Source organism: Gossypium raimondii, chromosome 4 (assembly GCF_025698545.1).
Source record: "Gossypium raimondii isolate GPD5lz chromosome 4, ASM2569854v1, whole genome shotgun sequence".
Lineage (NCBI taxonomy): Eukaryota > Viridiplantae > Streptophyta > Magnoliopsida > Malvales > Malvaceae > Gossypium > Gossypium raimondii.
In genome coordinates, this window is record NC_068568.1 from 9,612,942 (window position 1) to 9,628,891 (window position 15,950).

Here is a 15,950-nt window from a genome sequence, read left to right on the forward strand (position 1 = left end):
CTTTCTAATTAATTAAATTTTTTTTGTATATTAAATTCGAACCTGGGAGTGTAAAACCATAGACATATATATTATTAGGGGCTAAATTGATTAATGGTGAGTGTTAGAATAATTATTATAAGCAGCCCATATTAATTGTCAAACGAAGTTTTCATAAAGAATAATGAGATGGGACATAAGTAGCATATGCTAACACACAGCACAATTGTCTATCCTTTTCATATCTTCAATAATTCCCTTATCTCCCGCTTCTTGCAACCCATATATCTCAAGCTTGAATTATTGCAACCCTAAATGTGTATCTATATACACACACATACATATACATATTTATAAGTGCAGAAAGAAAGCAGAGAACTGTCAGTTTGGAGGAATTGGTCAAACCTTAGCAAAACTCTCAAAAAGTGAAAAAGAAAAAGAAAATATGAGATGTGATGTCTTAATATTTGGAGGGGCCATAGTCAAATCAATTAAGAATTTTAATTGGAATTAATTAAAATTTTGCAGATTAAAGTAAAGAATATTGTTGTTATGGGCAATACCAGTTGGTGATAATCGACTTGACGATAAACAAAACGTGAAGCAAAATTCGGATAAGAGACGAACCACTGCTGTAATTTGGAGCTTAAATGGGACCTAGCATAAAACAAAATTGACGTGTAAAGGAAGGTCCATCATATATATTATTTTGTACCAAACTGTCAACTCTTGGTCCCCACAGCTATCAGAAATCAATGCTGTCATAAATGGCTACTTACCATAACCTAATTTCCTTCTTCCTTGGAATATTGTTATGAGTTTGCTTTCAATATTTATTATTAAGATTATAAACCTTTTTTCTTTTCAGGTTTTCAAATTAATTATGATTTTCAATATCTATTATCATTTGATTTATTGATAATTTGTGTATTTCGAATTCTAAATCTCTACCATACTCCTCTTTCATGAATTAAACTAATGTATGCAAATAAAAGGCAAAAATACGCATAATAATTATTTAGGTAAAAGTATTATGAAAGTTTTATATTAACATTCAGATTTTATTTTATTTTATTTACTTAAAATATGGATAAATTAATCCCTATACATTAGATTAAAGACAAAATTAGTTCTTTTTGTTAATTTTATTTTTCATTTTACCGTTAAATATTAGTGTAATTGATTTAAATAACTAGATAGTTACATGTAATGTATTAAAAATAATTAATAGCCTGTTTTAAACGTATAAGACGTGCTCTTTTTTACCAAGTTTTATAAAAAGTATTTTGTTGAAAAGAAAAGCTTCTATTGATGAATTTTATATTATCTATGACCTAAAAAGAAATTCATTTTTACCAACTCTATTTACTGGAATTTTCTTTTGGGTTGTGATGTTATTAGAGCATGTTGATTTTACTGGATGAGAAAATATATATTGAATGCAAAATCGATCAGATATATCAAACGTGAAATGCCATGGGGACTTGTGTCATTGCCAAGGAATAGTCGATTTCAATTGAGAATCTAGGGCCTACGGAGAAAAAAAAAAGGGGGGGAAGTAATTAAGAAGAAGCATAACAATAATAATAATAGTACTACCATCAAAATCATCTCAAGTAAGATTTGAGCATCGAAACATGATGAGGAAGGTGCGTACGTGTTTATCCAGTTGGACAAAGTTGAGTCCATATCTAAGCATCACTTTGGGAGGGTCCCAAATTCTCATAGCAACCATGTGAATGCCCCCTTGGTTGCTGCAAAGAGAAAATTAAAAGAGTTCCATACATGTATATAGATTCTTCTTCGTATGCAAGCATCAGCATGACGATTATGCTCAAGGGAAAAAGAAAAAAAAATGCTTTGGTTTTTTGTATTCATTAATTAAGAGTATGGTAAGTTGTTGGATAATGATGATGGGAAAAAAAAAAGAACCAAATTTGTTAATGCTAGAATAAAGAAAGAAAAATATTGATTAGAAAGGTCATAAGTGATGGAGTGGAATGATGAAAAAAAGGTGAAACTTGTGAGTTTCCAAGCTTCCCAAATATGCTTTTCAATTGGGTTTGTTTGTTTATGCAATTTGTCATACGATCATGGTTTGGTCAATCAGTAAAGTGGAAGTGTGAGGCTTCTTAATTCCCTCTTTATAATTAACATCAATATATGGAGAGGGTTTGACTTATATAGAGCTAAAGTAGTTTTATTAATTGACACATTATCATGGTTGGATGTGTTTATACCATTTGTCGTGGATGGATTGTTTAGGGACGGTAATGTAGTGGGTGGGAGTGTGGGCAAGTACGGATATTGTTAAATTTATTAATGTTATGGATATATAATCTGGACATATTTATGAATGTTAATTCTATCCATCCTCTCCCCACCTTGCTCCCTTTCAATTTAATTTTTGCTACTTTTCTTTAATATATTTAATATTTTTAAAGTTAAGTAAACATTCAAACATAGTTCTTCAAAAAAAATTCAAAAATAAAATATATATGTTTTTTTTTCTATATTGTGTTATTACATCTTTACTCTTTTAATAGTTTATATATACAAGGATAAAATAATAATTTCATATAATGGAGTAGGAAGAATGAGGCAAATAATTACCATAACTGTTCCATACTTACTATTAAAAAAAAATCCACCTCGCCTCACCCGCACCCACTTTAAAAAAAAATGTACTTCATTCGAGAAGGACCGGTTCAGAATTCATTAGACAGTTAAAAATTATCCTATCTTAATATTGTTAAATTATTAATAAAAAAATTACAAGAGTATGAATTTCTCCTCATATATATATCCATATTTAATATTACAAACAGTGTTCAAATGCTGCCATATATTTCATTTTTCAATACTTATCTTTTACTTTTCTTTACTTTACTATAACTTAAACAGAATATGTGTGACACTTTTAATTCTGAAATCTAAAATTTTCATTCATAATATATTAAAATAATTTATTTATATATTCCTTTTTAAAATTTTTTCCTCAATCTCCTTAGAATCTTTTTCCAATAATGGTGGGGTCAGGAAGGACCTTTCCACGTGATGATTTCACCCTAAATAATCTTCTTTTAAGAAAACAACTAATTGATATTTAGACTCTTAATTTCTAAGGTGAAATGGTCTGTCAAGAGTTCTGATTCAATGGCCAAATTTAATTTTTGGTAATCTAAAATATATATCAGGGATTTGATTTAAATATATTTAATATAATGCAAAAGAGACCTAGAACAAGCTTTTTTTTACTGTAATATATACTAAATATATTACTATTAAAATACAACCGAACAGTTAAATTTTAGTTGAAAGAAGGCCAAGAAAGGTATAAAAGATACATATGATCTATAATTGAAGAAGTGATCAAGTGAAGCTTTCAATTGGTAGGGTACGAGAGCAAAATGCGTGGCGAACATAAATCATGGTATCTTTCATGCTCGATAGAGTTAAATTGTTGACTAATTATGACTGACATATGTATTTATATATTTTAAAATTTAATAGAGGTAAAAAGAATTAGGTATATAATGCAAAATGATATATATATATATATATATATATATATATATATATACTTCATTCCATATTGTATAAACAAATTTATGATTAATGAGTGGTGAAAAATCTATTCCAAAAGGTTAAAAATGAAACCCCAAGTTGCAATCATCGAGTAAAAGCATATATTTGACTTTATATAATATCATCTCTTGATTTTGTACATTCTATGTCTTTGACTTTATATAGTATGCCCCTTGGCTTATTATTATGCTTGATTGAAATTTTCATCAATCTATGGAACAGCTAGACGTAGAACTTATCTGCTATATGATAGGATGGGTTCAAAGTTATTTCTATGCTTAAGAAATCGGTGGCCTTGTAACACAAAAAGAAAATTATGGGTCTCTCGAGTGGTTCAGTCAGAGGAGGTGAAGGTTGTTAAGGAGGGATTTTGACAAAGTAAAGGTAAGCTGGAAGGAAAATGGTCTTGAAGATGCGCATATATGAGTATTTATACCAATGCCTTTAACAGCCTCTAAAGTATTCATTGGCATGAAAGTATGTGGGGACCATGTTGCCCATTCCATGTGATTGACTGAGGCACGCGTCTTTAGTCTGATAAAACTATGCCTTTAACCCTTTTATTGATTCTATTACCTAACATTGTGCCTCGAACCCTGTCGTTCGTTAAGTCACAAGCACTTAAAACTGTAATTAAACCAAGGACCTAGTTGCAATATAACCATGACCAAAGTTTGATTAGTGGCAAAGATCATTGCAATCCATTTCCACTAATGGTAATTAGATTTTATAATGGCCATTGGGTTTTACATAATCAGCTTAATTAAGCAGCTAATTGTATGTACTCAATTATAGAAAAATGTCATTTTTTAAAAATATTTATTAGATTAGGCCGATTTTTTTTTTGTAAAATGACAAGATTGGGCCAAAATAATGAAAGTTTTCAGCTGATTTGTAGGAAAACGGTTCTAACTCTCCCAACGACTATTTTCTCCAACGGCTCCCCCCTAAACAGTCACTTTTCTTTTCTATATAACCCCATTTCATTTTTTTCAACTCAATCTCAACTCTCTCTCACATTCTCAAATCTCTTTCAAATTTCTCTCAATTCTATCTTAATTTCTGTAACACCCCAAAATTTTGAGAATTTAATTGTGAGAATTTGTAGTAATTAAGTCTCTGTATTTGTGGTTGTGTGCTTTGTTTTTGTGATTAGGGTTTGGAGTTTGAGTCTCGTTGTTAACAGTTTTATTATTATTTTTAAAACAACCCTTGTCCATGTGTTATATAGTTAAGTTCAATTCAGTGTAAACCTATGATAAGAATGAGCCTATTGGTTCACTAGTTAAGCATCTGTCTGTATTCTATCTAGTTTCGAGTTCGAATCCCCAGGTATGCGATAGGGAATATTCTTTTTTCAAAGTGCTAGTATCTAACTGGAAGTTATTATTAATTAAAATTTTCGTCATCTTCCATTCGTCCCTTTTTGTCACTGTTATTTTATTTTTCCTTTTTCCTACTTCCCTTTACTTTTCTTTTTGATTCTTTAATTTTCTTCTTCATTTTAATCATGATCGTAAGTACGGGTCTAGACGAAGTTATACACCGTTAATTGCATTGATCGAAAGGTTAGTAAGTAAGTTTCACTGTTAATTCATTAAATTCTAGGGTTTATGTTCTGAATGGGGCATCTCGAGCGTATTGTGTAATCTATGATAATTAGTTGCTTGGTTTCCCCTTAGGCGGGGGTGTCGTGAGTAGCAAACCTCAACTCGACAAATTGAGTGACCATTGTTAACTTTTCGGTAAGTTTGATTTCGTTAAAGGTTTCCTGTCGAAACCTTCGACATAAAGTATTCTGTGTAAAATGTGTGTTATTGTCGACAAAGTTGGTTGATTAAGTTATTGGATGGTTGTTTTAAGTTTCAGAGACTCTCCTCATTGTTGTTGCTTTGAAATATCTCAATGTGAGTGCTGAAAACCTTAAACTTTGCAAGTTTCAGTTACCGAAAAATGTGGCTGTCGATGCCACACGACCAGGCACATGGGCATGTGTCTAGGCCGTGTGAGCCATACGGCCGTGTGCCAAGCTGCGTGGTTCATGTAACTCACTGTTTATCAATTTGGGGACACACGGGCAAGGCACACGGGCGTGTGTCTAGGCCGTGTATGGCCATATTAGTGCAGGGTTCACACGGGCAACGGACACGGGCATGTGTCTAGGCCGTGTAACTTACTGTTTGTGGCTCAATACCATATGGCCACGGACATGAGCATGTGCCTCGGCTGTGTGAGTCACATGGGCAAGGACAAGGGCATTTGTCCAGGCCGTGTAACTCACTGTTTATGCTTTAGAACCATACGGGCAAAGGAAATGGGTGTGTGTCCAGGCCATATGGCATGTTAATGGGGCCTGAAACCTATTTTTGAGGCCTTGAGTGTTGCTCAAAACTGATACTGGCCTCCCCAATGTATGAATGATTGAATTAGATTATATGAGAATTGTCTGATACTCTGATACTGATGTATGAATAACTTAATTGTATATGTACTGTGATACTTATTCTGATGTTGAACTGTCTTATCTATATGTGAAATAATTTAGAATGACTGAATACATGTTATAATTATTTGTACTCTGCATTTGCATAGGCTGAGATATTGTGAAGAAGGAAGTAATCTGTTCTAAATTAGTGGCTAAGCCACAATGCGTATAAATCTGATTTTGGCGATTTGTCACATTTCGATCTAGTAGCTAAGCTGCGTCTCTGTAAAAGAGTTAAACAGACACTCTAAGGTGTGCAGGGTTGGTTGGGCATTGAATGTCCTTAACAATGTGTTGGAATGGCTGAAGACGGTGTGTAGCAGATAGGGGTAGGAATATTGCATCTTAATCTGATCTGTATCGTATATGAAACTGAAATTGCTTATATATATAACTAATCTGTTCTGAATCTGAACTGAAATTACTTATGTACAAAACTAAACTTTTGAATTCGAAACTATAAATCTATTCTAATTGAACAAAATTCTTTTACGCACTAAGTTCACAACTCATTTTGTTATTGAATGGATTTCAGGTGGTACTTAAACTTGAACGGGACAGCGCATCGGGACCTCAGTCAAACTTTTATCTGTCTTTAAATTACTACTAGTAAGAAATTTAGTATTCTATGGTATTGTAATGTTTGGAAAGACTGCATGCTTAGTTAATTTTTGTGGGGATATTATGTGATGAATGGTTCATTTTGACTGCGTAATAAATGTGGTGTCTTTAGTGTCCTTAGTGTAACCCTCTGGACTTGGCTTGGACGTTTGGGTCGGGTTTAAGGTGTTACATTTAGTGGTATCAGAGCCAGGTTTGTCAATACTCGGACTGTGTTTGTGGCTCATAATGTGTGATAAAAGTAATTGGGTACTAAGTTAGTATCTGAATTATTTTGGAAAGTGAGACTTTAACGAATGACTGAGCCTCCGACGCTGATCCTGTAAGTATTTTTGTTTTGTATAATGATTGTATTACCTGAACTGTTATCTGGTTAAATGTTTTGATGTGAATTAGTGAAATCATCTTGTTGGATGTCTGAACTGATCTGTGCACTCTAACATTGTAGCTAGATTGTCATAATGAGTTTATGTGGTAGTCGTAGACGCGGTATTTGAGAGCGTCAAGGAGGAACTCGAGCAGAGTCATCCTCTATGGGTAGTATGCCAAACTTGGAGACTAGCGAAACAATTGGTACTCCCACTGCTGAGATAGAGACCAAGACTCCGATGGCTGAGGATGACGCACTATTCCAGGCCATGATTTGAGATTTGGAGAGGTTCGCAAGGACCCATTCGGGATCAAAAGGCTGAGGGTTGGTTACTGAACGACTCCAATCGAATAGGGCTGAATTGTTTAGTGGCATCATAGGAGTCGCTCTTACTGTTGCTGAATATGGGCTCGAGGCTACTAAGTGAATTATGATTGATCTTGACTATACTCCCACTCAAAAATTGTGGGGTGTTGTGTCCCTACTCCGGGACGAAGCTTATCAGTGGTGGCTGATAGTTGAGTAAGGTGCTCAGCTCGAACTGGTTAACTGAGATTACTTCAAGAACGCCTTTCAGGGTAAGTATATGGGGCGAGTTATGTTGAGGCTAGCCGATGCGAGTTTATGAGCCTAGTTCAGGGCAACTGATCTGTGGTTAAATATGAAGCCGAGTTTTTACGACTAAGTAGGTATGCATGGACTCTAGTAGCGTCTGACTACGACAAGTGCGTGAGGTTTGAGGGATTGAGATATGATTTGTAAGTTCTGCTAGCTCCTCAGAGGGAGCTGATTTTTGCGGTTTTGGTTGACAAAGCAAAGATAGAGGAAGAAGTGAAGCGTACTAAGCGTAAGCGGCGTGATCGTAAAAGGGATCAGAGTAAGACTAAGAGGGATTCGAGTCCCTCTGGTTCTGGTCAGCACTCTAAGAAACGAGCGAGATTTGACAGGCCTCCAAGGGCCAAGGCACCAGTTGTAATGACTATGGTTCAGCTATGCAGTGATTGTAGGAAACACCATCCAGGCGAATACCAGAGGAAGTTCGGTGTGTGCCTCCGTTATAGGTCGATGGAGCACCGAGTTAGAGATTGCCCACGTCGACCAGATCAAGTGCCAACTAAGGTACAGACTCCGCCTCTAGATTTTGTTCAGCCTCTGAGAGTAGTTTAGCAATCACTCAGAGGTCATAGTACTGGTAAAGGTGGTAATGGATTTGGGAGAGGATAGAGAGCACCGGGTAGAGGTGCAGGTCAGACTGAGGCTCGTCAGCCTGCTTTAGTATATGTGGTGAGACACTGCGATGATAGTGATGATGCTGATGTCATTGTAGGTATTTTCTTTATTCATTTTATATCGTACTGTGCTCTCATTGATATTGTAACACCCCTAACCCGTATCCTTCTCCAGAATAGGGTTATAGAGCATTACCAGAGTTTACAAATTAATTTTCAGACATTTCATTTCATCAAGCATTCGTATTTATAACCAATCAAAATCAAAACATTTATGAGCTAACATTAACCAATTTAACTTATACAAGTCATTATAACCAGAATCAAATCATCCAAAACTACCAATAGCACCAATGGATAATGTGATATATCTCCAACAAGCTTCCAACCCAATCAAGCTTCTGATAATCATTTCAAAACATCTAATAATTATACCTATTACCAATAATAATTCAATTCCAATAATAAAACACACACATATATAATATTCATTACCAAATAGCATTCACTTCTACTAAAATTATACAAAATATAGTTCATACGAACTTACTAGGCTAAATTGCAAAAATAGCAAAATTCGGGACATTTTGGAAAATTTCTATTTTCTCAATTTCCACCCAATATTTGTCTAAATTAATATTTCATTCAATTTACTAATTTAAATAATAAAACAATTCATTTCATGCAATTTGGTCACTTTTTGACATTTTACAAATTTACCCTTAAAGTTTCATATTTGTTCAATTTAGTCTCGAACCTAAAACATGTAAATTGGTCATTTTTAATGAAAACTCATGCTAGTTGAATAATCATATATTTTCATTCTCATTCTCATCCTCTCCATTCAACATCCTTAATGTATATAACATGCTTATATGTAACATTATCTATAATTTCACCATTTATTTATATATTCATTCAAAGTCATCCACTTGAGTCATAGTCACTAAATTATTTATATCTTGAGCTAAAGAACTCCAGATGAAGATCTGTTAATTTTATCTAAAACTAGACTCACATATCTACTTACCATAAAATTTTTAGAATTTTTGGTTTATCCAATAAGTAAATTTTATTCTTTAAATTCACCTTTGTTCGTTGTCCACAGTTCCGACCCTTCTTCACTAAAACTTAATTATCTTTTGTAAAAAATCATATGATATCCCTGTTTATTTATATTGAAAATAGACTTTTAAGGATTTTAAATATATAAATTATAACCATAATTATTTTTGTACAATGTTTTATAATTTTCCAAAGTCAGAACAGGGGAACCCGAAATCATTTTGACATTGTCTCACAAAATCTATTATATCTCATGATTTACAATTCCATTACTTACACCGTTTCTTCTATGAGAAATTAGACTCAGTAAGATTTAATTCCATATTTTGTTCATCCTCTAATTTCATTTACACAATTTGTGGTGATTTTTCAAAATTAGCCTACTGCTGCTGTCCAAAATTGTTTTAGTGCAAAATGTTAATTACTAAGTTTATAACTTCCTTATTCCCTTTCTCTATAATATTTCCCATCACTTTCACTTATTTCTCTTCACTAATATATCAAGACCATAAGACTTTATATAATAAAACTCTACTATAACATCTTTTCCATGCTATTTCAATAATGTCAAACTTAAAAATATATTGAAATCTCAATGTTCTTACCTTGTCCTATTGATTTCAATCTTTAACTTGATTTTCTCTCTCCTCCAACTTCAATTTCTTGAATCCAACTTGATATTCTAGCTCCCCATAGTCTCCTTGTTATCTTTCTCTCTTTATGGATATGGAAATTCTTTTGATTTCTAGGTGAAAATGGTAAGTTTTTGGAGGAATGACCAAATTGTAAAGAAAGCAAAACTTTCCTTCTTTCTCTCTTCTTCTCACGTTGGATGCATGGAAGATGATGGGTTGGTTGCTTTTCATCTTTCTTTCCACATATATATATACTAAATAAATTAATAATAAAATAATAAAATATCATTTAAAATCAAATTAAAATATTAATAAACTAATATTTATTTATTTAATTAATCTAAAATATCACAAAAATCATCATTGCCTTCTAGATTTCTCTCTCTTCTAATTAACCATTTTTCCCTTTATGTTCTTTTAAAATTTCATCCTTGAGTCATCACTTAATTTGGTAAAATTACAATTTAGTCCTTCAAAATTCTTCACATTTTCAGTTTGGTCCTAATTTATCCATTTCCCTTGGTTTCTAGATTATTCTACCCTTAAAATATTTGCACTATTGGTCCTTCAACTTTTTCATATTTCCACTTTAACCTTTAAATTTTGAGTATTTACTCTTGGGCCATAAAACTTTTCTCACTTTTGCGATCTAATCCTTTCTTGAATTAATATGTCATAATATGCTTCTCAATGTTGATATAACTCAAAATTGCCCCTTTTTTATCACTTTATTTCCTTATTTTACTATATCAAGAATATTATCTTACTTTCTTACTCTAGTAATGTTTTTTTTAGGTATTACAGATATTGGCTCTACTCACTCGTATATAGCTAGTGTTGTTTTTATAAACCTGGGTTTAACTCTTGAAAATACTGCTAGAGAGTTTTCTGTGATTAGTCCTTTGGGACAGCCAGTATGGGTTGATAGAGTATACAGGCGGGGTACCCTTAGAGCTCCAAGGTATAGTATTTCCAGCTGATCTGATGGAGTTACCCTTTAATGAGTTTGATTTAATTTTAGGAATGGATTGGCTCGTAGAATATCGGGTCAGTCTAGATTGTGCAACCAAGAGAGTTACTCTGAGAACGGATAAGAATGACGAGGTAGTCATGGTTGGTGAGCATTGAGATTACCTCTCTGATGTAATCTTCGCCCTTGTAGCAGAGAAGTTAGTCTGAAAGGGGTGCAAGGCATACCTTACCTACGTATCTGATTCTGTTCCCGCAAAGCTTTCTGTGGGAGATATTCGCACTGTGAGGGAATTTCCAGATATTTTTCCTGAAGACTTGCCCGAGGCACCTCCGAATAGGGAGGTGGAATTTGGTATTGATCTGTTACCAGGTACGGCTCCGGTGTCTATTGTACCTTATCGTATGCTACCGAAGGAGCTGGCCAAGCTAAAAGCGCAACTTTAGGAACTTCTCGACAAAGAGTTTATCAGATCGAGTGTGTCTCCATGGGGGGCACCGGTATTCTTTCTTAAGAAGAAAGATGGGTCGATGAGAATGTGCATAGACTATAAATGATTGGACAAGTTAACAATCAAGAATAAGAACCCGTTACCAAGGATTGACGACTTGTTTGACCAGTTTCAAGGACTATCTGTTTTCTCCAAAATCGATCTTCGCTCTAGTTACCATCAGCTCTAGGTCAAAGAGACTGATGTGTACAAAACTCCTTCAGGACTCGTTACGGACATTACAAGTTCCTGTTGATGCCTTTTGGTTTGACGAATATCTCGGCGACACTTATAGATTTAATGAATCGGGTGTTTCAACCGTACTTGGACTAATTTCTAGTGGTTTTTATCGATGATATCCTAATATACTCTAAAATTGAAACTGAGCATAATAATCATCTTCGCATTGTACTTCAGATACTCCAAGAAAAATAGTTGTATGCCATGTGTAATAGGCCAATTTCGCCCGAGCCCAAAACCATACAAAAAATAAAACCCCAAAAAAAAGTCCATTTACAACAAACTCAACAGGCCCAAATTACTAAATCCAATTTAAGCCCAACAGCCTAACACTAACCCTAGCCCACAATGTTTTCAGGAACAAAAATGAAACCCTAGCTTGCTGCCGTCGCACCTAGCCCGCGCGCCACCACAGCCACGTCGACTTTCGTACCTGCGAGTAAGAAAAAAAAGAAGTGCAGAGATAGAGGCAAAAAGAAACAGTAGCAAAATATTGTATTTTCGGCTATAAAAGGCCACCACACATAAGTTGTAACTTTTGGAGAAAGAGAATCAATACAAAAATCAGTAAATTTCGAACAAAAATAGAGATTTCAAAGGTAGTTTATATTTTTTTCTTCTTTGTTACTATTTTTTTTCTCTTTGTTTGCTTTTGTTTTTTAGAAGGAAACACAGAAAGTAAAAAAGGTGTCGAACCTTACCCTTTTTTTGGTATTTGCGCCGCTGTGGGAGGCCAAGGTTCGTCGTTTCCGATGAAAAATGACTTTTTTAGGCCTAGGGAGATGAAAAGCCAAAAACTTTACCTTCTTTCGATTTTTCGGCCACCGCAGACGGCGGCGCCGTTGCTGGCGACCGATGGCCGCCATGGTGGCTAACGACCAAACCCCTTACCGAAAATCACAAGGGAGGGGAGAGTTAAGAGAGTTTTTTTTGGAGGAGAAGAGAAAAAATAAGTTTTAAAAAAAATTGACTTAAATAAAGGTGCAAAAAGGCGCTGTTTTGAGCTAGGGTTCACAGGCGCCAAATCGGTGTCGTTTAGATGTGACTCGCACGCGACCCGACCTGCTCTTGGGGGATCCGCGTGTTTTTGTCTTTTGGGTTATTTATGCCCCTAGTCCTTCCGCATTTTTGGATTGTTTTAATTCGGTCCTATTTTCATTTTTTTATTTTTCTTAAATTTGACTGCTTTTTTTTTGTGCGTTTCAATTTAATCCACCGCTCAAGAAGGAACGCGTGTCCAAGGGATTGGTTTATTTACCTATTTGGCCCTCTACGCTTTCGTGCCCTTTCATATTGGTCCTTCTTTGTTTATTTTATTATAGTTTTTACCTTTAATATCATTTTTGTCCTAATTTAGTCCCAAATCTATTTGATTTCAATTTATTTTCGCAAATTTGTTATTTATTTATTTATTTTTAACCTTTTTTCTCATATATTATTTATTTTATATTGTTTTATTATTATTTATTTTAATTTTTCCACATGTATTTTAAACTACTTCAAACTATTATCCATTTTAATTTTTTATATATTATTTATTTTAAACTGTCATATATATTATTTATTTATTTTGTCTTGTCTTTTTTATATATCGCTTATTTTTTAAAACTAATTTTATATTATTTATTTTAAACTTCTTTTTACATATTATTTATTTTAAGCCTTTTATATATTATTTTAAATTGTCTTATATGTTATCTATTTTAAACCGCTTTGTATATTATTTATTTTAATTTGTTTTACATATTATTTACTTTAGATTGTTTTATATTATTTACTTCAAATTGTTCTATATATTATTCATTTCGTTTTCTTTGATTGTTAATATTGATCTTAAAGTGACATGCGTTGTGTGATTATTGCTATTACGTGTATTATGATTCGTTTATTTGTATTTTCATGTTATTGTGATTCATTAGTGAAACATTTTATTCGTAAATTATTACTCCATATCGTATGTTATTATTCGTTACATTTCATTAAAATCACTTCAAAGGTCGTGTTTAATTTTTTTTCCTTTATCCATAACTGGCCATTTTATTATATTTCAACTAAATAGCACGCATCGTTTAGGTTTTGTAATCGCTATTATTCAAAAAAAATTTAAAAATAAGGCAATGTTTCGTTTTTTTGGAAATTTGAGAAGTTTTACCCTAACTTACGGGGTTTCAATTTTCTCGTTAAATCTAAACAACTGAACATCATTTTAAATTTAAAATACCTAAGTTTTACATAAAAATCAAAGGCAAGCTTATATTCGAGGGTTCAAATGTCGCATCCTAACTTACGGGATGTGGCATATTGTTATTGCGGGATGAGTGGACCTTTGCTGCTCATTTCAGTTTAATTCAAGCGTTTTTAAAATTAACATTAACAAAAAAGGGATTGTATTTTAAAATCTTTTCAAAATTTCAACTTTCGACATTAGGACATTAAGTAATCAACTAGGTACCAATTTTGGACGTATCGAGGGTGCTAATCCTTCCTCATGCATAATCAACTCCCGAACTCGTTTTTTAGATTTTGTAGACCAAAAATTATCATTTTAGTAAATTTAAAATTTTATTAAAATGATTAAATTATGAGGTGATCCGATCACACCTAAATAAAAAGGATTGGTGGCGACTCCCATTTTCATTTTCGTTTTCAAAATAAAAGTCGACCCTTTTTGTAAAAAAATGGTTTCGACACCATGTTCAGTAAGTGCGAGTTTTGGTTGCAAGAAGCTGCTTTTCTGGGTCACGTGGTAACTATGGAAGGGAATTCGATTCCAAGAAAATAAAAGCTATTTTTGAGTGGAAACAACCGAAAAATGTACTTGAGCTTCGTAGCTTATTGGGTTTAGCTAGTTACTATTGGAGGTTTGTCGAGGGATTTTCTTTGATTGCATCACTTCTGAGGAAGCTGCTGCGTAAGAATGCTCCGTTCGTGTGGTCTGAGGCACAATAGTCTAGTTTCGATAAGCTCAAGTCAGTTTTGACAAAAGCTTCTGTCTTAGTTCAACCGGAATCGGGTTGGGAGTTTGTCGGGTTAGGATGTATTTTGATGCAAGACGGTAAAGTGGTTGCTTATGCATCGTGACAGGTTAAGATTCATGAGGGTAACTACCCTACTCATGATCTTGAGCTGGCTGTGGTAGTGTTTGCTCTGAAGATCTGGAGACACTATCTATATCGTGAAAGGTGTATCATTTACACCGATCACAAGAGTCTCAAATATTTGTTAGCTCAAAAAGAGTTAAATCTTCGGTAGGGCAAGTGGGTTGAATTACTTAAAGATTATGATTACAAAAGAGAGTACCATCCGAGTAAGGCTAATGTGGTAGCTGATGCCCTTAACCGTAAAGCGGTGACTGATCTGAGAGCAATGTTAGCTCGTCTGAGTTTGGTTGAGGATGGTGGGCTGTTAGCAGAATTATGGGTTAAACCGACTTGGATTGAGCAGATTTAGACTAAATAGTTAAGTGATAAATCCTTAGTTTAGCGATTGCAACATGTTGGTTCGAATGAAACTTCCTATTTCAGCTTGAAAAACAATGATGTGTTGTGTTTTAAAAGTCAAATTTGTGTACCTAATGATAAATAGTTGGGACAGTCGATTCTACAGGAGGCGCATAGCAGTCCCTATGCTATGCATCTTGATGGGAACAAAATGTATCGAGACCTCCAAGAACTGCTATTGGTGGCCCGGATTGAAATGAGAGGTAGTCTCTTTTGTGTCTCACTGTCTGACCTGCCAAAAGATTAAGGTCGAACATCAGCTACCTTTCAGTCTGCTTCAATTAGTTAAAATTCCTCAGTGGAAATAGGAGTGAGTAACGATGGATTTTGATAATGGGTTACCTTTAACACCCACCAAGAAAGATTCAATTTGGGTCACCGTTAATCGATTGACAAAATTCGCCCACTTTATACAAATTCGGACAAATTACTCCTTACAGAAGTTAGCTAAACTATATATCACCGAAATTATGAGACTACACGGAATCCCAGTCTCAATCATCTCTGATAGAGATCTGCGATTCACATCTCGGTTTTGAAAGAAACTCCATGAGGCTTTAGGCACCCGAGTTAATTTCAGCACTCTGTATCACCCTTAGACTGATGGACAGTCTGAGCCGGTTATTCAGATCCTAGAGGATATGCTTCAGAATTGTGTGATTGACTTCAGGGGTGGTTAGGAGGAGTACTTATTTTTGGCAGAGTTTGCATACAATAGCAACTTTTAGTCTAGTATTTAGATGGCACAATACGAGGCTTTGTATGGTCGTAGGTGTCG

At 34.1% G+C, this 15,950-nt stretch overlaps 1 protein-coding gene across 1 annotated transcript; it reads left to right on the forward strand.

Moving 5' to 3' along the window:
* Positions 1–7,657: 7,657 nt before the first annotated feature.
* LOC128040417 (uncharacterized) lies at positions 7,658–15,122 on the forward strand. Its single transcript, XM_052629161.1, has 8 exons — positions 7,658–7,697; positions 7,816–8,162; positions 8,268–8,370; positions 10,768–10,914; positions 10,994–11,085; positions 11,203–11,334; positions 14,757–14,807; positions 14,925–15,122. The coding sequence occupies exons 1-8, from the start codon at positions 7,658–7,660 to the stop codon at positions 15,120–15,122; spliced, it is 1,110 nt and encodes a 369-aa protein (XP_052485121.1).
* Positions 15,123–15,950: the final 828 nt, after the last annotated feature.